The following is a 19,673-nucleotide window of genomic DNA, read 5'->3' as shown; positions in this document are numbered from 1 at the left end:
GGATTGGACGCTAATGGCCGCCCCTGGATAGGTGGCGGCCGCAATTGGCCGAGGGCTGGCTGACGTCAGGGGGCGGGGTCTGGGCCATTTTTTGGGGCAGCATGGGGCCGTTTGGCCTCTGGCGCGCAGGGCTGTGGTTGAGTCTGGCCGTGAGCCGGTGCGTTTTGGAACCCCGGCCCCCGGGGAAGCGGTGGCTGGTGAATAGAGTGAGGGACGGCAGCGTAGGGTAGCCAGTGTCTCCTGGGCAAAGCCCCCCCCCCCCCCAGTTCCTTGTCGTAGTTTTAGTATCAGAAATGGGTCCGATGCTCCATCCGATGGGCTCCAAACTTCCAGGAATTCCGCTCCTGCACTGGGGTGCCCTGCCCGCCCACCCCGGGGGCGCCCGTTTCCACTCGGCCTTCTGAAGTCTCCGGGGTTTCTTGGGCTCCTCTTCGTACCCCTAACCCACTCTGGCCCAGTTTTCCGTTTACCTTCCCCTGCTTTGGGTCCCGGAGGGCGCTGTGAGAAGGCGGATGGGGAGAGTTGTCGGGCCTCGGTTTCCCCGGTGTCGCCCGCAGGTGGCCGGCCTGGGGAACCCTGGACTGCCCGGCACGCGGCACAGCGTGGGCATGGCGGTGCTGGGGCAGCTGGCGCGGCGGCTAGGTGTGGCGGAGAGCTGGGCGCGCGACCGGCGCTGTGCCGCCGACCTCGCCCTGGCCTCACTCGGGGATGCGCAGCTGGTCCTTCTCCGGCCACGGCGGCTCATGAACGTCAACGGGCGCAGCGTGGCCCGGGCCAGTGAGTTGAGGTCCCCAGGGGTGGGCCGCCCGGGAGGGCGCAGGGGCCAGCGAGGGGATTCTGGGCTGCGGCAGATCAGTTCACCTGGAGCTCCAGGTGCCTGTTGAGCTCCAATTGCTGCCTGGCCTTGGGTGATTGTGAGAGCCTCAGTTTCTTTATACATGAAGTGGGGTTAATTGCGGCCCCTCCTCATGGGAGCCTTGAGTCGGGACAAACCCCCTGGGCAGGTCAGCGGTAACCAGGGCCACCGTTTCCCTGTGCAAGCGGAGCTGTTTGCACTGACGCTGAGGAGGTCTGCCTGGTGCACGATGAGCTCCACAAGCCGCTGGGGAAACTGGCTCTGAAGTTGGGAGGAAGTGCCAGGTGAGGCCCTGAGCTGGTCAGGGTGGGGATAGGGAAGCTGGCCTCCCAGCTGGAGTGGGGTAGGGTTGCTGACCCCAGTCTTGGCAGGGGATGGGGTGAAGGGTGCTGACCCAAGACAGCACTAACTGCTCCTCTCGTATCCCTTGAAGGGGCCACAATGGAGTCTGTTCCTGTATTAGCTGCCTCAACTCTAACATGAGTCCTGCACTGGGTCGGGTGGGCCGGCGCAGGGCCCCCGACACTCCTCACCAAAGCTCCCTGGGCCCCTCTGGCTCGCCCACAGGCAATGCCACGGCTGCAGGTGGGCATCGGGCGCCCGACACACCCAGACACAGTGCAGGGCTACGTGCTGGGCCACTTCTCCCCCTGCTGAGCAGGAGCTGCTGCCTCCATTGCTGAGCGCCACCGACCTGCTCCTGGACCACAAACGTGAGCGAAGCCAGAGGCCTTCGTCAGGGCCCTGACGCCAGTGGACTTGGCTCCTTGCCTGACTGTCGTGCCCACACACCCAGCCACGTCCACAGAGGTGCCACGCCAACCTGTGGTATCTGTTTTTTATATAACTCTTCTCTGGGCTGCCCCAGGCTGCCTGTGGACGGAAGCGGGGACTGTGGCCGGAACAGTCCATTTTTGGGATAGGAGGTTGGTCTTCTGTGTCCTACTTAGAAAGTAGGGAAACTTCAGGAAGACTAAACTTTTTGAACCTTTTTGGAGAACCAGAGGTATGGATCTGTAAGAACAAAGATGCCAGCTTGGAAGCTGAGGCCTGCTCGGGGGGTTCCCACCTCTCCCCTGCCGGCAGAGGAGGGGGCCACAGGGCCTAGCAAGCCCCCCTCCCAGGGGATGTGTGGGCATGTCTTAGCCCACTGAGGGCTTGCCACACCTTTCTTCAGCCCATTTTACAGATGAGGAAATGGAGGCTTAGAGAGGTCCAGCCACCTCCCCAGGGCCACACAGCTGCAGCGTGGCAGAGCCATGATCTGCACCCAGGGCTGGCTGCCATCCTGCTGTCCCCAGGGCCCCTGGCACCCTCACCTCAGGGCTGCTGTGTGCCCATAAGTTTCCCACACGGGTGGTATGTGAGAGCAGCCTGAGGTCCTCAGGGTTGGGTGGGATGTGGATCCGTCGAGGCACCAGGCCCAGGCCCCCTAGCTGGTAGGGTGTGACGCTGGACAGCTGCTGCAGCAGAGGCCCTGTCTTGAGAGGCTGGGTGCTGCACCGCCTATGGGGAGAGGGCTGGTGTCATCACCTCCACTTCATAGATGAGGAAGCTGAGATTCAGACAGGCTTTTGGGAGCCAGGTTTCGGGCCCAGGCTCAGCTGAGGACAGCCCTTGGACTAGTCCCGTAGCTCCTTCCTCTGAGGTCACACAGGGTCACTCGCTCACCGCTCCTTTGGTGGGCCGCAGGACTGGCTCTCCCGGTGGGGGTACACAGCCATCTGGCGGCTCAGGGCCATGGCCGAGCTGAGCATGACCAGCAGGTGCTTCAGCATCTCGTTGCGCTGCAGCTGGAACACTACATCGAAGTCACCGTCCTCCTCGTCGGGCTGCATCTGCCGGTAGGGGTGCAGGCGGGCCCACAAGGTCAGGCCCTTCATGGCCCCAGCACCCACCTCTGGGAAACTCCAACCCCAGTGCCTGTTTTCTCAGTGTTCCCTGGCTGTGGTGGGATACCCATTCTCCAAATGGGAAGACTGAGACCCGAGGCCTTCCAGGGCCTCAGAGGACTCCATCCAGCTCCTTTGAGACCTCGAAGGGGTCTTTGAAGTGCAGAATCAGAAAAGGACAGACTTGCCAGGAATCTCACAGGGAGCAGGTGGGGCGCCTGGCCTGGCCACCTCCAATGGCCCGGTTATCTCCGAGCAGTTTCTGTCCTTGGCTCCATCCCCCGTCCCCCACTTTCACCCACTTCCAGTTCACCTGCACAATGTCCTGTAGGAAGGAGGTGGCCTGGGCCAGGGCTGTCTCCAGGCTCGCCCGAACCTTCTGCTCTTCGGCCAGCTCCTGCTGTAGCCGCTGCCCCTCGGCCTGCTGACGCTCCAGCTGCAGGTTCAGCTGTTCTCTCTGGCTCCTGGGCCCGGGACCAGGACAAGTCAGCCTCCTCCCCTTTCTAGGGTGAGGGGCCCTGCCTTTTCTCTCCAGCCCACAGGGGCCCTCGGCCAGCCCCGGGCCTCAGCCTGTTTGACAGATGAAGCCTCAGGGCCCCTCTAGAGAGGGGGAGTCGCTGGCCCGTGTCACGTGGCCACAAAGGGAGGGGTTCCCACCTGCTCCCGCCGCTTGCCCTTCTGCGGGCCGCACCTCAGTGCTTGGTGGTCCTTCTGCAGCTGCATGAGGCTCTGCTCCAGCTGGCTCAGCAGGAGGCGCAGCTGCTTGGCCTCTGCCCTGCCCTGCTGCTGCTCGCGGCACTTCTCCGTCAGCATGAGGATGATCTGCAGTGTGGGCAGGTGGCCATGCCCTGGGCCCACCACAGGCCCTCAGCCAGCCCCGCTCCCCCGGAGAGGCCAGCCGAGGCCCTGGGAGCCCGGCACCCTCTCTAGATAGCAGCTGGGTCCCCAGGGTTGGGTTTGACTTCAACCAGTTACGGGGGCTTTAAACCAAATACAAACCAGAGATGGGGCCAGAGCCCGCACAAGAAGGGCCCCATCGCCTCACAGCTACCTCCCTCGAGATTTGGCCCCTGGGGTCCACCCGTGAGGGGCTGTATTTGCCCGGAGGACAGGGCCCCTAGGGTTCCTTCCTGTTCTCCGTGCCAAACACCCCATGATGAGGGCCTGGAGGGCACACCTTCTTGTGGCCTCTGCTGTGCCTGGCCATGACCTTCTGGGAGTTCTCCAGCAGCTCCAGCTGTTTGCACAGGTTGTCCTGGTTGCCCCTGAGCTGCTCGTTCTCCTGCAGCAGCTGCATGCCTTGCCGGGATATCTTGGCCAGCTGCAGGGTCACGGTGTTGTTCTCCATGATGGCCCGCTTGGTCGTGTCCCACATCTGGCTCATGGCCACCTTGCGGAACTCAGTGGCCACCATGTTCACGCGCTGGATGATCTCCTTCTTCAATCTAACAGGAGGGGTGGGAGTGAGGGGGTCGGACAGAGTGGGTACAGGCACCTCCTGCCTACGCGGGGGTCCCCAGAGCACCTAGATCTCTACATTCTCTCCCCCAGGAGGGGATAGGGCCACAGGCGGGAGGCTTTTTACTGTAGACCCTTTGTACCATTTTGAACTTTATCCATGTAAATATTATTCATTATTAAATAAATATAAGTTAAGTCACAGAAGGTGGCAAAAGGAAGTCCAGGGATTCTTCAGCACCGGCGTGAGAACTGGGAACCTTTTTTCCCCTCCACCGTAAATCAGCCAGGATTGCGAGGAGCAGCGGGTCAGGGCGTCTAGGAGTTAGTGCAGTCCCCCCAGTTAGGAGCCGAGGCTGTCAAAGGTCTGAGGACCGGGCTGTGCTTGGCACCGGCCTGCCCACCTGTCCTTGTCCAGCACCGACTTCTTCTCCAGGTTATGCACGTAGTCCTTGTATTCGTTCTCCTGCTTCCGCAGCTGGTCCTCCAGCAACATGAACTTCTCCATGAGCTCCTCTTTCTGCAGCCGGAACTCCTCCAGGGCTGCCAGCTTCCCCCCTGCCCCGCCGCAGGGCACAGGCCTGGTGAGGGGCCGCCTCGGGAGGGCAGGGTCCCGGGGATCTTGAGCGATGATGCCCCTAAACGTCCCGATCCAGTAGGGCCAGTCCCCTGTCCCCACACATGCCCTGCACGGTCCTGCCCACCTTTATGGCTTCGTCTGGAATGCTCTTCTTCTCCTCCACTAGTCTTACAAAGCCTGGGCTTCAAGGAGCCTCCCTTGACACTCTTCTCTACTCCCCTCTCATGAAAGTGACAGTGACAACAGTCACTGAATTTGAACACCTTCTCTGGATCAGGCGCTCATGCTGTCATTGAAACTCATAACCACCCTTGCCAGCTGGGTGACCTTGGGCAAGACACTCCCCCTTGAAGTGCTTCCTCACCTACAAAGTGGCCAGTGGTGAAGGGATTTCCTGCCTCAGGATTGCTTGGACAATTACCATGGAGGATACATGTGGGAAGCAGCACGTAGCTGTTGTTCCTCAAGGTAGACGTATTATCCCCATTTCCCAGGTGAGAAAACAGGGTCAGAGAGAAGTGCTAGCCCAAGGTCACAAAGATAGTCCATGGGAGAGCTAGGGTTTGAGACCAAATAAACAGAGCCTTGGATTCCCCACCCCCGTGGCGTGTGCCCCCAGGCTCGCTGGCCAGTGCCCCTCACCAAGGATGATGTTCTCAGTGGTGAGCTGGTCCTTGGTCTCCTGGAACTCGTGGCGCACCTGGGCTAGCTGTGCCTCGAAGGCGTCCTTCTCCATCTCCTTGGCCAGCTGCAGGCTTTGGAGCTGCTCGTTGAGGTCGGTGATCTCATCCACCCGCTGGTTGAGCGTGTGCTTGAGGAAGGCCACGATCTCCTTCTTGTTGTTGGCCAGCTGCTCAAACTCCTGGCGAAACAGCTTCTCCTGCACAGCCAGCTCATCCCACTTCTGCTGGTACCTGAGGCAGGTGCGGGGCAGAGGTCCAGGGAGCTGGACAAGCCAGCCCTCCATGCAGCTAGGCTGCTCCCTGGACCCTCCCATATCAGGGCATTTGAGGTTCCAGCCTCATGTCCCACTGTGCCCCCTGATCAATGCTTGCGACCAAGCCAATGCCTGTGCTCGGCACTTTACGTTCATTACATCACTAGAATGTAAGGTCCGTGAGGGCGGAACCTCTGTCTGTTACATTCACAGCTGTGTCCCCAACACCGAGGAGAGTGCCTGGTACACAGTAGGTACTCTGTGTATTTGTTGAATCCACAAAAACCTGTAAGGAAGTAGGTACTATGATGATTATACCCATTTCACAGGTGAAGAATCTGAGGCACAGAGGGATGAAGCATCTCTGAGTTAGTAAAGGGCAAAACCAGAACTTGAACCCAAGTCAGTCTGACCCCGAAGCCGAGGCTCTCAACCATAATGCTTGCTGCTGGCTCTGCGCCCTCCTTAATACTTCAGGACTTTGCGATCCCAAGCCTTTGCACCTGTGATCTTCCTTACCCTCCTCCACTGAGTGAACCCCTGTGTTGCCGCCTCAGTGGAGTCTTCTTGGCCCTTAGCAGCATTTGTGGCCCTTTCTTTGGTGCCCTCCTGTAGGTTGACCCTTGTTGCACTGGGAAGTCAAGACCTGACCTCCTCCATCTCTGTATTTTGGTGGCCTGGCAGAGGAGCTTGGCAAATAATAAGTACCTAATAAACATCTCCCAAATACATTCCATCTGGTGTCTCAGCTTGAGGGAAGCTTGTGAATTTTTAAGAGTATCACATAAACAATTTTCTGGTTTCCAATGGAATAATTGATAGAAGTTATTTGGAAGGATGTTTTACTTCACAATTGACTCAACCAGCATCTTTTTTTTTTTTTAAGCCACGCTGCGCGGCTTGCAGGATCTTAGTTCCCTGACCAGGGATTGAACACGCACCCTCGGCAGTGAAAGTGCAGAGTCCTAACCACTGGACTGCCAGGGAATTCCCACAACCAACATCTTTTGTATGGCTACTGCACACAGGGCAGTGCAAGGTACAAAGCTGAATGACCTGATCTGTGGAGCAAGGAGGCAGCCTGGCGTGGCAAAGTCAAGGGCCAGGGTTCGCATTCTGGAGCCTCTTCTTCGGGGTGCCTTCCTCTCCCTGAGCCTCAGTCTCCCCACCTCTATAATGGGGATGACATGAGGGCCTCTCTCGTGGGACCATTTTAAGGACGCGGTGAGCGCCAGCACAGGAAGGTCTCAACGTTAGCTGTGAGTATCTGCAACATCACCTGGGGAAGACCCTCTGCCTACTTGTCACCAAAGGGGTGTGTCTTTTAAGTGTCACCCTGAGACTGGGCTAGTGCATCCTAACTGAGAGGAAACCAGTGTAAAAATAAGAAAAGTGGGCAAGTGAACGTGTCTCAGAAGAGTTAGAGAATCCCCTCTCCACATACCACCACCCATGTCTCACAACCCTCCTCATTTACATTCGGGGAAACTGAGGCCCAGCATGGGCGAGTGGGCTCAGCAGCTGGGGAAGCCGGTGGGGCCCACAGATCAGGGAATCACGGTGCAGGCTGGGGGGAGGGGGCAGGCAGAAGGAGGGACACGTGGTCACCCACCTGCCAGGGGGCTGCCATTTCCAATTCATCCCACTGATTGAACTCTGCCGTCTTATAAAATGCATGGTCCCACTGGGCAGCGGTGAGGCACGAGGGAGTGGTGCTTGCCTGGGGTGGGCTCGCCCTGAGACCCCGGAACTCTGGGGGCTGAGATGGAGCGGGGACATACATTTTGCCTCAAAGTGTTACCTAGGAGGAAACTGAGGCTGGGGTAGGGTGGGGTCTGGACATCCCATGGGAGTCCAGAACATAGGTCTAGGACCCCCTGGCTGAGCCCACACAGCGGCCAGCGCTGACCCAGCAGAACCACCCTACCCGCCCACCCACCGGGCCAGCCTGTCCTCCAGGTCGCGGATCTGGATGTGGTAGAACTCCCGGATCTCCTCGCTTATGGGCGTTTCCATGGGCTTGTTGGCCGGGCTGGGATCCTTCTTCCCACCTTTCTTCTTCTTGACCTCGGGTTCCTTGGGCCCCTTGCCTGCCTTCTTTCTGGGAGCCATGGCTGGGTGGCAACCACTACTCCAGGGCCCCTTTAAGAGGCCAGGTGGTTGCTAAGGAAGTTGTTCCCATACATAGCAACAAGCTGAGGATGTGAGGCAGGGCTTAAAGGGACCTTCCTTCTTCCTGGCGAGGCTGGGCTTCAGAGACCAGCCTCCTGCTCCGAGGCCAACGGCGTCACAGGGGCCCTAGGCCTGGGTGTCCCAGGTCATGGCATCTCAGAGATCAGGACGCCAGGCTCACAGGACGTTCTTTTGGGCTCTCGGGAGACCCTTCCTTCCCTCAAGTGGAAATAAGTGACATGGGAATATTAGAGTGAGTCAGAGCCCTAGAAATCACCACCCTGCCCCTTTGTGCCCATTGGGAATGGGAGGGACTTCTACAGAGCTCCCCCCCACCCCCACCCCACTCCCGGGTCAAGAAGCCCCTCCCTCTGAGCCCAGCTTGTTCATTCTTTGGTGATGCAGCTACACAGCAAAATCATTCTCTCGGTTCACCCAAAGCCGGGTGGAGAGGCAGTATGGTAAGGAATGGATGTTTTCTATCAGAGGCTCCCATGCTGGGGTCCCAAGATGTCCCAGTCCAGAGGCTGGTTCAATTTTCCGCAAAGCTCAGGGGAAGTGCTCCATCTGCCCCATGCTGACCCCGGCAAACTGAAGCCCATTCTGTAGCTTTGGTCTGGGGTGGCAGCATCCTGGGTCAGGAGGGCAGTCGGTGACTGGTTGGCAGATGCCCTAGCTGGCAGCCGTGTGCCCCAACCAGGCTCTGGCCCCTTCATGCTCCTTCTCCTGGCCCTCATCTCCAGCCAGCCACGCCTGCATGCCTGCTGTGTCCACCCAGCGCTTGTGAGCCGAGGCACTCCCCGGGACAGTGGCCGGGTCCTATCTATCCCTGTTGTCCCAGGGCTCGGCAAAGGCTCAGCACTTAGCAAGAGATGGCTGCTGCCCTTCCCTAAAAGTCTGACGGCTGGACAAGCGGCAGCTCAGTGTTACTTCAGCAACTGGGGTTGGTTTGAGCAGCCGGATCTTGTAAACAGTGGGATCCTCGGGGTGGGTGCAGGGAGACGCGGAGGTGGGTGTTTGGCAATGAGGCAGGTTGCAGCGGCGGTTGGTTAAAGCAGGCTCCAGTTTGGGTACAGTTTCTCACATCCCATGGAAGAGACATCTTACATCTTGGGCCAGTGGCCTGACCTCACTGAGCTGTAAAATAGGGAGACCATGTTGTGGACTGAAAGTGACCTTGTATGTGAAGTCCATGGTGCAGGGATCTGGCCCAGGGATGCAGTAGGCACTTAGTAAGCGGCAGCTGACGTTGCCATCCGCGGAGCAGGTGGGTGAGGCTCCAGCCTGCTCTGTGTTGAGCAGCCTCTGGGATTTCCAGCATCCCAGTACCCCCAGCCTGTGGTGGTCCGTCTTTCCCAGAATATCTGTTCCCTGCAGGCTGGGGCAGCCCTGGGAGGGCCGCCACACTTGTGCACGGGCTTCAGCCTTTCCACAGACTCACAACAGTGCAGCGAGTCCTGGGACTGCAGACGGGGCGACACCGAAGCCCCAGAGAGAGACTGACCTGGCCCAGCGCCCGAGACCTGGGGCCAGCAGGGGGGCTGCCCCTCTAGCCCAAAGCAATGCCCCCAACTCCGGCTGGACACCGCCCTTCCCCGACCTGAGCATGGCATGAGGGGCCCCAGAGGAGCCCAGCCCAGGCAAAGCTTCTCCATGGTGCCACCCCAGTGCCCTTCCTCGTCACGCCTCTCAGGTTTCTTCCTTCTTTTACCTGAAGCACATCTCAGGAGGTAGCTCTGGGTGCCCAGCCCAGTGGGGCAGCATGACCAGCAGCCCCTCAGGCTGCCTGGAGCCCACAGAAGGCGTCAGCTTTGTACCCCCTTAAGGCAAGTCTCACCAGACAATAGCCTGGTTGTGGAGATGCACCTTCCACCAACTGGCCCTGACTTGTTGGATTTCTTAACAGTATGAGGGAGATCAGAATTTGAATGAGAGGGTGACTGGGGACAAAAGGGTAGAAACGGAAGTTCCTACAAAGAACCCCACACCCCTGCGCCCAGTATTCTAGCAGGTTTCCAGTATGACCACAACACTAACTTAAGGGTCCCCTCCCCACTGGGACCAAACTCATCACAGTCTCTCCAGGTCACCAACAGGCTTCATGACCAGCAGGATAAGCTTTTCAGATCTGGAAATAAGCTCATCGGAAGGCTAGATGGTGTGGCAGCAGGAATGGAGGAGGACAGCAGTAACACAGATAAAATGACCTCATCACGTGCCCGAAATGCACCGGCACCACATGCTCGAGTAGGGCGCCACCTGCCAAGACAGAGCCCTGCTGTCTCTGCGATAGAGAGACATTCTACATACAGAGACACAGGACGATGGAAGAACTGCCTGGTCTCAGGCAGTGTAGTACACACTTCATGGATCATTTCCAGACGCCAGGTAGCTCTAGATCCTAATGCAAGTAACAGTGAATGGATCCAGAAGGCTCCGAGCCACAGCCAGGGGTGGCTGGGCTCCTCCCCAGTGGACCATTGACAAAGCCTTTCTCCTTCCGCTCCCCAAAGTAAAACCAGGCCGCGAGTACCCTGGACACCGTGAATGGGCGCTGATTTATTTATTTATTAGACTCAAGTGCTTTAGTACAGAACAGTACAGAGAGGATACATGTTTGTGCTTCAATACTTTCAAACACTGAGATTCTGATAATTTCAAGGTGAACAAGTTTCAAGACAGACTAGCTTTTTTTTTTTTAAAATATCCTTTTGATAAATTATTTTTATATAAATAACAGAGAAAGGAAAACCAACATGTCGGACAAACAAGGTCCTGAAGCATGAGCATCGATCGTTTGGTCAAGGGCAGGGGACAAAACAAGCAGTAACAAGAAGAAACAAACCAAGGCAGGTCCCTACAGTCTGTCCTAAGGAAATAAGATCTTGTAAGGGGGGGAAGGGAGACAGACCTGAAAACTAATCTGAGTGCAAAGGGGAGATTTCAAAGCCTTGAGAAGAGAATGCCACGATGCATCTAATGGGGCGGATGAGGAGTATATTCTGAAAGGGAAGTGAGGGCCGCGGAGAACTAGCACACACCACATTTGCAATGACGATGCCACAAGACAGTAATATACACACACGGTTTGCAGGGGTTAAGGGGGTGGGTGGGGGTGGGCGCGGGACATTTTTGTGACTTCCACTGTCATTATAGTTCACAACAGCAGCAGAACAAATAGTGCGCTCCCTTCCGGAGAACGAGCTGCTGAGTCCTGAGGGCGACGAGACATCCTTCCTGCATTTGCTTCTTCGATTTCTGCATTAGAGCTAAGTTTTATACAGCTACGTTTTTATACAGAGAATAAAATGATTGTTTTCTCTTACAAGCACAACGACATATGACCCCACACTACACAAAATAAAGTATTAGGAAGTATCTTAAACGGAGGATAACCTGAGTGGGATCAGGGTCTGGATAAATCCACCGGGCCACTCTTCAGGTGGTTTGGAGTGTCAGGGGCACACACAGTGCTCTACAGAAAGGGACCTCTGACCAGGAGCCTGCGGAACTCGCTCTGCTCTGGTTCGCTCCTGTCCCGTGAGCTCTACCCAGGCTGACCCTGCTGAGAAAGAGCAGCTCTGTCGGCGGTGATGCCTGGGGAAAGATGGGGTCTGGTCTGAAGGACCAGGTCTAACTGCTTCTCCAAGGGACCCAGGTCCCCGGTGGGAGTTTGCTCCCCACTCGTCTGGGGACAGTGACAGATCACAGAACAGGATCACAGTGCCGCGGCAGCGGCCAGGGAGCGAGCCATGACAGGCACCCAGCCTGACTTCCTGTGGACGCCCCCAGCCCCTACCTCCAGCACGGGGGAGGGGGGGAATGAGCCCCCCTGGGGAGAGCAGAGGTCGACTCCAGCTCAAACCTCTCGAGATGTCACCTGAGCTTCACTTCCAAGCTTATCTGGATGAGAGCTGGCACTGAGGGGTAGGAACTGGAGTGAAGATAACAGATTAATACTCAGTTTAAAATACTCCAAGAACGGACATCTCAGTGATTCCCAATAAGAACAGGAACGATCCCAAACGGGTTTTTAAAAACACCCAAACATCTACCTTCCCATACGCAAGCAATGTGCACATGTCACGCTGGGTTATGTACAAGGTCCTAAGATCATGACTGATGGGGAGGAGGTGTCCATTCATCATCCTACACAGTTCAGAAACCCTCCAGCAGCACGTCCCGCACACCGAACGTCTCCTCCAGGATACATCTAGAAGGTACTCTTTTTTTTAAAAAACACAATGCATTATTTTGTTTCAAACGAGAAGAGGGCATCACCAAACACGAGAACGCAGCTGGCGACAGTGCCGGCCGGGCGTGCAGAGCTGGGGCAGGCGATGGAGGGAGAAGGGGGTCAGCAAAGGAACCGAGGCGGTCAGCGGTGGTCAGGGCTGCGAGCACTTTGGGGAGAGGGTTCGTTTTTTGGAGGCGTGGCTTATTTTTTAACTGCTTATTTCTTCATCTGTTTTATTCAGTTTCTTCAGCGTGTCCAGCAGTTTCTGTGGGGTGAGAATGTGCGTGGATCCTGGAGGAAGGCAGAAAAGACCGTGAGCTTGCCAGCTCCGGTTTCGAACACTTTCCCCTTTCCTGCCCTGTTCTATCCCCAGAGCTGTAGCCGTTCCCCCTCCCCCACCCCACGCAGGGAGGGGTTGGGGACTGGGGTTTGGGGCCTTGTCACAGTAGGCCTGGGAGACACGTGAGGGCTGTGGATACACAGAACACACCCTCTGGCTTGGGCAGGGTCCCGGGCTGTACCAAGGAAGGAGCCCGCCTCTCCATCAGTGCTCAGCGCTGCCGTCTGCCAGGGAACAGGGCAGCTGCACTTCTAATTCTCTCCTGAACTCAAGGTGAAACCAGGGAGAGAAGTTCCAAACCACATGGCCGGGGAAGAGGCTGGGAATGGGGCAGGGGTTAGCAGGGGGGACTGTGTGTGGTAAGAGTGGTTCAGGTAGGGAGGAAGAATTGGACGGGCGGAGCGCCTGGGGGAAGCCACTGCCTTCCGGGAGCCCGCTGGCTGGGACCGCGTGGTGGGAGGGACCTCAGGTGTGAAGGGGGAAGGGCCGGGGTACCTGAGGCCTTACCTTGCAGAGACCGCGCATTGTAAGAGGTTAGAAATGCTTGCAAAAATTTAAGCTAATGGAATTAGATATACTTCTACTGCAAAAAGAAAAAAGAAAAAAGGAAAAAAAAAATGAAGTCCTTTTTCATAAGGAGAGAGAGAGAGATCTCATAAGTGCAGTAAAAAAAGATGCATGGATCGTGTGGTTTGGACATGGACTTAAACAGAACAGGAGTGACTGGCGTGTGAGCGTGAGGCCTGCACGCATGCAGCAGTAGGCTTCAAACAAAGAGATCCCGGTGCGAGAGGAGAACTGAACAAAAGAGACCCGTACTTGAAAATGTGCCTCCCTGGAGATGCGGCCAAGTGAGTGGGCCTTCACATGAGGAGGGGACCAGAAACCACGGGATGCCAGATTTCCACCCTGAGGGCAGGCAAAAGAAAGCTTTGGCTGGCTTGTTGGGAGTGATTCCAAATACCAGGGTCCCTGTGCCTTTGACCGCTACTTGCTCAGCTGACCTGTGACTGCTGGCACTGCAGCCTGGAGCCTTCCTGGTCAGTCCAGGCCAGGAGAACACTGGTGAAGCCCTCTCTGGTGTGAGAGCCTTCTCAACGTCCCGTTCTCTGCAGCTCAAGCCCCAGCCCCCCCAGGGCCTGCTGAGTGAGGAAGCAGTCCCCAGCTACTTCCCCGAGGTGCGGAGCGCGATGCCCTGAGAGTGCAGCCTGCGCCAGCCCCTGCGCCCAAAGCTGACTCATTCTGCAGACCCGAGGCTCCTCTGGCAAGTGTGACACCGGTTTCAGCAGTGTGTCCCCCTCTCCCCCGAAGACACTCACTTCTGTGACCTTATCAATCTTCCTACTAGTCCTAAAGGTCAAAGGCTGCTCCACAAATGAGGAAACGGGGATAAACGTTACCAAGTTCTGACCAGAACCACTGGCAGAATGAAAGCCTTCCAAATCTCAACTCGATGCAGCAGTTTGAGTGTCTATACCTGAAAGACAGCTGCTGGGAACTCCATGAAGGGGATTAGCTTGGGGGCTACCTAGGTTAAGGCAATGCACATGCCAGAGAAACTGTCCCTAACGTCCTCCCTCGCAGCCAAAAGGCCTCTGAGCAGATGCCTATTCCAAGGTGTCCCCTACCCTTGCTTATGTGCAGATTCAGGACTTGGAGGGAGGCCAGAAAGAGGTGAAGGAATCCACGCTTCAGAACTTCCAGATATTATCTGATTGCTGACCATCTGGTGTTCCCAATCTTTGACTGAAGGCAGAAAACTTCCAGCACCAACAGTATCAGGCAACAGTTACATTCCTGGGCCCTAACTATCAATACCTGGTCTCTTTAAAGGATGCAGACCAGCTGGTGTTAATCCGAATCACCTGAGGGCCAATTCTTGCCACGCAATCAACTGTATCGCTTTAATACCCCGGTCAAGCTTTTCACCACCACAAACATTGCCAATGTTCTCACTTGAACCCACAGGTGGCTGACCATGTCGGCCCTCTAGAACAGCAAGTGGGTTCTACTGCTCTGAGGGTCCCTCTTGTTCTACATAACTGCAACACTGAAACGTGAACGGTGGTCTCCAAAACAAAGTCATCCAAAGACTCTCAAAGCTGGGGGCCAGACACAGTGACCTCTGCCAGGACAAAATCCTTCTTTCTTCACGGACGGCACCTGAAAACCACAGGAGTTCTGACAGATCAGCTGGTCTAGCTGTTCCTGGATTTGGCTGAAACAGTCCTGCTGACTCAGACTACTGAGGGCAGTACCGGTGAACGATAGGTTTAAATTGTATATTTAAGAGCAGCCCAGGTGAGTCTGATGATCTGCCAGATGTGGAAGACAGTGGTCTTGCCCACCCACATCCAAGACGCCCAGGGTGGTGAGGCATGTTGGTGGCACAGCCAGGCCCAGAAGCCATGCCACTGCTCTCAATTCTGGGGGCCCTGTGGCTTCCTGCCCCAGGAGGGGATGTGTAAGGGAACGCTGAAAAAGCAGCTGGGCATTGGATCGGCTCTGCGTTCAGATTCAAATCTGAGTCCCACTGAAAAATGAAACTTATCTGACCCTGATCTAGAATAAAGCAAAGTACTCAACATAATAAAACAAATACACTCTCCCGTGTAAGTGCTCTATAATAGGTCTAAGCCAGCCTTTCGGCCCCCTTTCATCAGCTCCTGAGGCCTCCTGGACCTTCCCTAATGGTCGGTACTTTTAACACAAACCACCTAGAGCACCGAGGTGAAGATCTAATCAAAAGATTTCATTTCTTAGACAATTGAGAGGAATGATGGATTGATTAGTGGGGACTGAGCCAAGGCTTGGTGGCATCTGTGCACTTCAGTTATCCATGCCCACTCCCTTCAGCCCAGCCCTGGGGAGCCAGCCTCGGCTCCAGGACAGAGAGGGGCCAGGAGGACGGAGCACAGCACCGGCACCCGCACAGGGCCCGCCGCAGAGGCTCGTTCACTGCTAAGCAGGGGAAACCCATCCCTTAAAAGCTAAGTTCCTGCAAACACCAACATGGGGGAGGAGACCACTCAGCCTCTCTAACGCCCTGCACTGTCCTCGGCTTTGGTCACCTGGACAATCGCAACAGACGTGGGCAAGTCGGAAGGCTCAGCTGCTTTCTGACCTCCCTGGTATGAGGGCTCTGTACCTCACTTTTCCTTAACTGAACTCTCTAAAATCCAACACTGTTCAACAAAGCATTTCAGAAGCCAGGAACAAACAGCCAGAGTCTGTTCGTGCTCGCTCTGCTCTGATGGCAGCTGAGACCTCTCTGCTGATTGAACATAAAACAGAGGAAGCAGTGTGCAAAGAAGAGGCATCTTCCAAAGCAGGGAATCCCAGAATGAATCCTAGCAGGAGCCCCTGGGATCTGGGTTTGTGATTCTTTCTGACTCTGCAAGTGGTCTGTCATTGCTCATTTGTCCTTTGAGAAGCCTCGAAATACACCTTGCAGCAAATGCCGTCCACCTACCTGCCATCTGCACAAGAACCAGATGTCTCTGATTACCAACCTACCAAGGTGCTGCTGAACAATGGCTGTTTTTTTAGTTGCTTTTATTGACCACCCACTGGCCTCGCTTTCTAGGGTGAAGGCAGCCTGGGCAGGATGGCAGGTAGCCCAGGGCCACAGCCAGCCCCGATGTCCTGGCTCACAACCACTTGCTTCTTCTCATCTCCCTACTGCCCTGGGGCAGCTATCTCCGGCTCAGGCGAAGAAAGAGGAGCTAAACAGCACAGCCTCCGGTGCAGACCTTTAGAGCAAGCCTTTCGTGGATGGAGCTTATTCTCTTTAAAAAAACAAGCACACTTCTGATGTCACCCAGCCAGGGTTCTGATGTCCATTCCCCCAAAGGTCGCCAGAGAGTGTGCCAGAGTGCACAGGGCTGCCTGGTTTAAGCCAACAACTGAACGACTGCATTACAGACGGTCAGAGCCCGAGCCACCTCGGGCCCTGCCATCCAGCCTCCCTGTGTTCTGTGTACTGTGACCCAGTGGGAATGACCTCCCCCAGTCACACAGGTGCTTGTGGCCAAGCTGAGGCTAGAGTCCATGCCTGTCCGCGGCTCACTCACGGGTGACTCACGCTCTGTAACTCACCGGGCCACGTTTCAGCCCCGGGTGGGGGTGGGGACATTTCTAGGGTGCATCCTCAACAGAGTAGACGAAGTCAGGTACACAAGACGTGGCCTCATCACAGAATGTGTAATGAAACTAAAGAATGACTAATGGTGCAGTGAGGTCTTCAGGGTCAGTCTGCCATCTGAACAGGTCAGGGGAGATTTCCAGCACAAAAGAAGGGTGGAAAGAGAGAGGAAGGAATGAGGACAAGGATAAAACCTGGGTAATCTGCCAAACTGACAACGGGTTCCCGGGTAACTGACATAAAGGCACGAGCATGGTGGGAGAGAAGACGCTCTTTAAAAACAGCACATAGCGTGGAGAACAGATTTCTATCCAAAGGCTCTCAATCTGACCAGGAGACTCCAATGGGAGAGAGGGATATGATTCTCAACTCTCGAAAGGATCCAAAGGAGAATTAAAACAAAAGCAATTACTGAAAGAGCAAATGACTGTTAAGTGCTGTTTTTCCCCAGAGGAACAGGAGACATGAGCTCTTTCCACCAGTGGCTGGAGTTCACCATGTACGAGGTGGCTTATGACCCCATCACCCCTTAGAAATTGTTCCTCAGGATAAATGTCCGTCCTGGGAAAAAGGTATTGACACATCTAACTACCACTGACTGGGAGTCTACCCTGACACCCTCTGCCAAGCATTCCTCATGATCGTGTGCCCACTGGCATCTCCACTGGAGTTCTGCCTTGGACAGGACTGTCCCTGAACACCTGCTGGTCTCCCTCTCAAGTTCCCACACCACATCACAAGCCGGAGGCTGCCTGGTGTTCTCTGCCTGTGGCCACAAATTCACCCCGGGGCCAGCAGGCTGCGGCACCGTGCCTGTGGCATCCCTGCACGTCCAGCTCCCCCTGGAGGACTGTACACAGCAGTTGTGATCGCTTCTGGTCTAAAGCCTACAGGGCTGCAGCTGTCTGACTGAGCGACAGGTAACCCGAGGTATGAGCGAGCTGGCAAGCTGGAGCCCAGTGGGGCTCAGGGTAGGGTTGGTGAGGGCAGCATCGGACACATTTTCAATCGGTGTTAAGAACTGCAAGCATTTTCTCGTTAAAAGAAAATCAAATAAATAATAAACGGAAAAGGGAAAAATAAAGAAAAAGAGTGACGGAATAAATCAAAGAAAACCCTTCAGAGTGGAAGAGTTTCTTTTCTGTAATAAGCTGCTTTTACTTTGTTTCTTTGGCTCTCACTCCATTGTTGGAGCCTGATCCTCAAAAGATACCCTAGAGGACTCCCGGAAGTCGGGGTGTCTCAGGTCCATGAGAAATTTGGTGGGAGTGAGAATATGAGTAGAACCTGCGGGAGAACAGAGGCCGGCTGACTGCTTGAACAAAGGTACGTTACCGGAACATGCCAACTTAGGCCTATGTTTTATGCAGCCAATGAGGTGCGAGAGAGCGAGACGCACACGCACGCGCGGAGCACACGCCGTGCACACGCGGCGCATGCGCACATGGGCCGCGAGGACACCCAGCATGCACAGAGCGGGCGGGGCCACACAGCGGGCGTCAGCGGTCTGCACCAGGCCTCTCCACCGATGTGCAGGGGCGACCCTGTCTCCCCGGGTCTCCGCCTCCCAACAGGGAACCTCAGGTCGGGCCAGCGTGGAAGAGGGGGTTACAGCGAAGCCTGGCTGTGACGGCTTCTGCCCGGGAAAGCTGTGTTTGAGCAGAGAGTTAGCCAACACGCTCATGCAACATGTACGCAAGCAGGGAACACCGAGAGCTCTGGCACGGGGTCCTATGTAACCAAAAAGGAAAGAACACAGGGAGAAATGGTGACCAGACAGGGGAGGCTTCAGGGAGAGGAGAGGGGGGTGTGCGAGCTCCCCAGTGAATGGTGGTATCTGGAAGGCGGGTTGTGAAGACAGTGCCAGCTCCATCTTGATACACCCAGGAACGGCCATATGGACTGGTCTGCAGAACCTGCTCACTCTGAAAGCTTGGGGGGCACTGCGCCTTGGTCCCCCCAAAGTGGAGGTATAAAACTGACACATCTTATTGAGATCAGGGCAAGGGCAGGGCCCAGCCAGGGCAGTAGGTGCTGATCACCTCTTGCCAATCAATGTTAAGAGGTACTCTGGGCAGGCCCAACTCCATTTTGTTAAGGGCAAGATGGGACAAAAGGAAGGCATCTGGAGAAAGCAAGATTTTTCTCAGCTCACTCTTCCTCTTCCAGCCGAGAAATTGGAGAAGCTCCTGTAGACATGAAAAAGGAGAAAAATCTTCTCCTGCTGCCTTAAGTCAGCTCTTATAAGTTACTTCCTTTCTTCTGGAAAACCAGCAGGAAATAACCAGAAGGGGTATGACAGACCCTGAAGTAGTAGGAACTGGCTGGGGGAACCCTCAGCAGAACCCAGAAGTCAGGCCAATATGTTTCAGGCAGTATCTGCTCTCCCTCCTCGTCTGTGCATCTCCAGCTGACAGGTAAAGGAGCCGGTAATCATTTACCTTCCGTTCACTGTGTGTCTTCTGGATGTGAGGCTGGAGGCCAGGAAACTGACACCACCCTACCCTACTAGGCCAGCATCAGGCCTAGTTCAGGCTGTAAGTGGGTGCTCTTAACCCCATTTTCGTGGGTAAGGAAATAACAGCGTGGAGAGGGGAGGCACTTTCGAGGTGACCCACGTGGCAGTGGCAGAGCAGGAATATCAGCCTGGGTCTGTTGGAGCCTGTGACCAGGCTCTTCCCACCACATGGGGCTGCCACTCGTCAAGAGACACAGTGCAGACATGAGGAAGGAACCCTTCGCTTGTCAGCGTCTGCCGTCCACAAACGTGTCTAGAGACTTAAGTTTTTCAGGGGCAACAGAGAACCGAAGACAGAATGAAACACCAAAGCATGGAATGGAGTCCAAGTGCAGTGAAGCGGCCCCTTCCCTCTAGAAAACATACCCCACTCACCTATGAGCACTTCCCACTTTCCATTGGCTTGGGTCACCTCGTAAGCACAACGCATCTCATTCAGGCTCACGCCCCCCAGGATGAAGATGATGAGGCGAGGACCACTGCGGTACTCCCCTGGGGCCTTATTCTTATGCCAGTGCCCATAGCGGGCGCTGGGGCAG

At 55.8% G+C, this 19,673-nt stretch overlaps 3 protein-coding genes across 5 annotated transcripts in view; 1 reads left to right on the top strand and 2 right to left on the bottom strand.

Moving 5' to 3' along the window:
• The first annotated feature begins 52 nt into the window (after nt 1-52).
• On the top strand, nt 53-4,633 carry PTRH1 (peptidyl-tRNA hydrolase 1 homolog). Its single transcript, XM_059926580.1, is given in 6 exon segments — nt 53-197; nt 558-787; nt 1,042-1,140; nt 1,290-1,356; nt 1,424-1,504; nt 1,506-4,633. Coding segments are annotated over 6 exon segments (672 nt in total). The 5' UTR covers nt 53-101; the 3' UTR covers nt 1,605-4,633.
• Nucleotides 1,639-7,835, bottom strand: CFAP157 (cilia and flagella associated protein 157). Its single transcript, XM_059926579.1, has 9 exons — nt 7,663-7,835; nt 5,429-5,700; nt 4,611-4,764; nt 3,926-4,193; nt 3,440-3,570; nt 3,062-3,212; nt 2,528-2,694; nt 2,176-2,362; nt 1,639-1,870 (listed from the first exon to the last, which is right to left on the bottom strand). Exons 1-9 carry the CDS (start codon nt 7,833-7,835, stop codon nt 1,799-1,801), a joined length of 1,575 nt encoding a protein of 524 aa, XP_059782562.1. The 3' UTR covers nt 1,639-1,798.
• A 2,608-nt stretch (nt 7,836-10,443) lies between these two features.
• The window catches only part of STXBP1 (syntaxin binding protein 1), a 69,780-nt gene continuing 60,550 nt past the window's right edge, over nt 10,444-19,673 (bottom strand). Inside the window, exons 18-20 of one of the 3 annotated variants that reach the window (XM_059925674.1) lie at nt 19,510-19,664; nt 13,292-13,381; nt 10,444-12,423 (exon numbers count right to left, since the gene is read on the bottom strand). In XM_059925674.1, coding sequence (XP_059781657.1) covers nt 12,341-12,423; nt 13,292-13,381; nt 19,510-19,664 — 328 coding nt within the window. In that variant the 3' untranslated portion in view covers nt 10,444-12,340. Of the gene's footprint in view, nt 12,424-13,291; nt 13,382-17,777; nt 17,904-19,509; nt 19,665-19,673 lie in introns of all 3 variants that reach the window. The other 2 variants (XM_059925675.1, XM_059925676.1) reach the window with 2 other exon arrangements.

The sequence above is a fragment of the Balaenoptera ricei genome, chromosome 6 (assembly GCF_028023285.1).
Source record: "Balaenoptera ricei isolate mBalRic1 chromosome 6, mBalRic1.hap2, whole genome shotgun sequence".
NCBI lineage: Eukaryota > Metazoa > Chordata > Mammalia > Artiodactyla > Balaenopteridae > Balaenoptera > Balaenoptera ricei.
The sequence above is the reverse complement of the archived record's forward strand: the minus strand, read 5'-3'. Positions and strand labels throughout refer to the sequence as shown.

What these genes read in the sequence shown, in the direction of transcription:
- CFAP157 (XM_059926579.1), bottom strand. Translation starts at nt 7,835, where the DNA reads ATGGCTCCCAGAAAGAAGGCAGGCAAGGGGCCCAAGGAACCCGAGGTC. An exon ending in CACTGAGAACATCATCCTTG is followed by an intron (nt 4,765 to 5,428) that starts GTGAGGGGCACT and finishes GCGGCGGGGCAG; the next exon opens with GGGGGAAGCTGGCAGCCCTG. An exon ending in ACAGCAGAGGCCACAAGAAG is followed by an intron (nt 3,571 to 3,925) that starts GTGTGCCCTCCA and finishes CCCACACTGCAG; the next exon opens with ATCATCCTCATGCTGACGGA.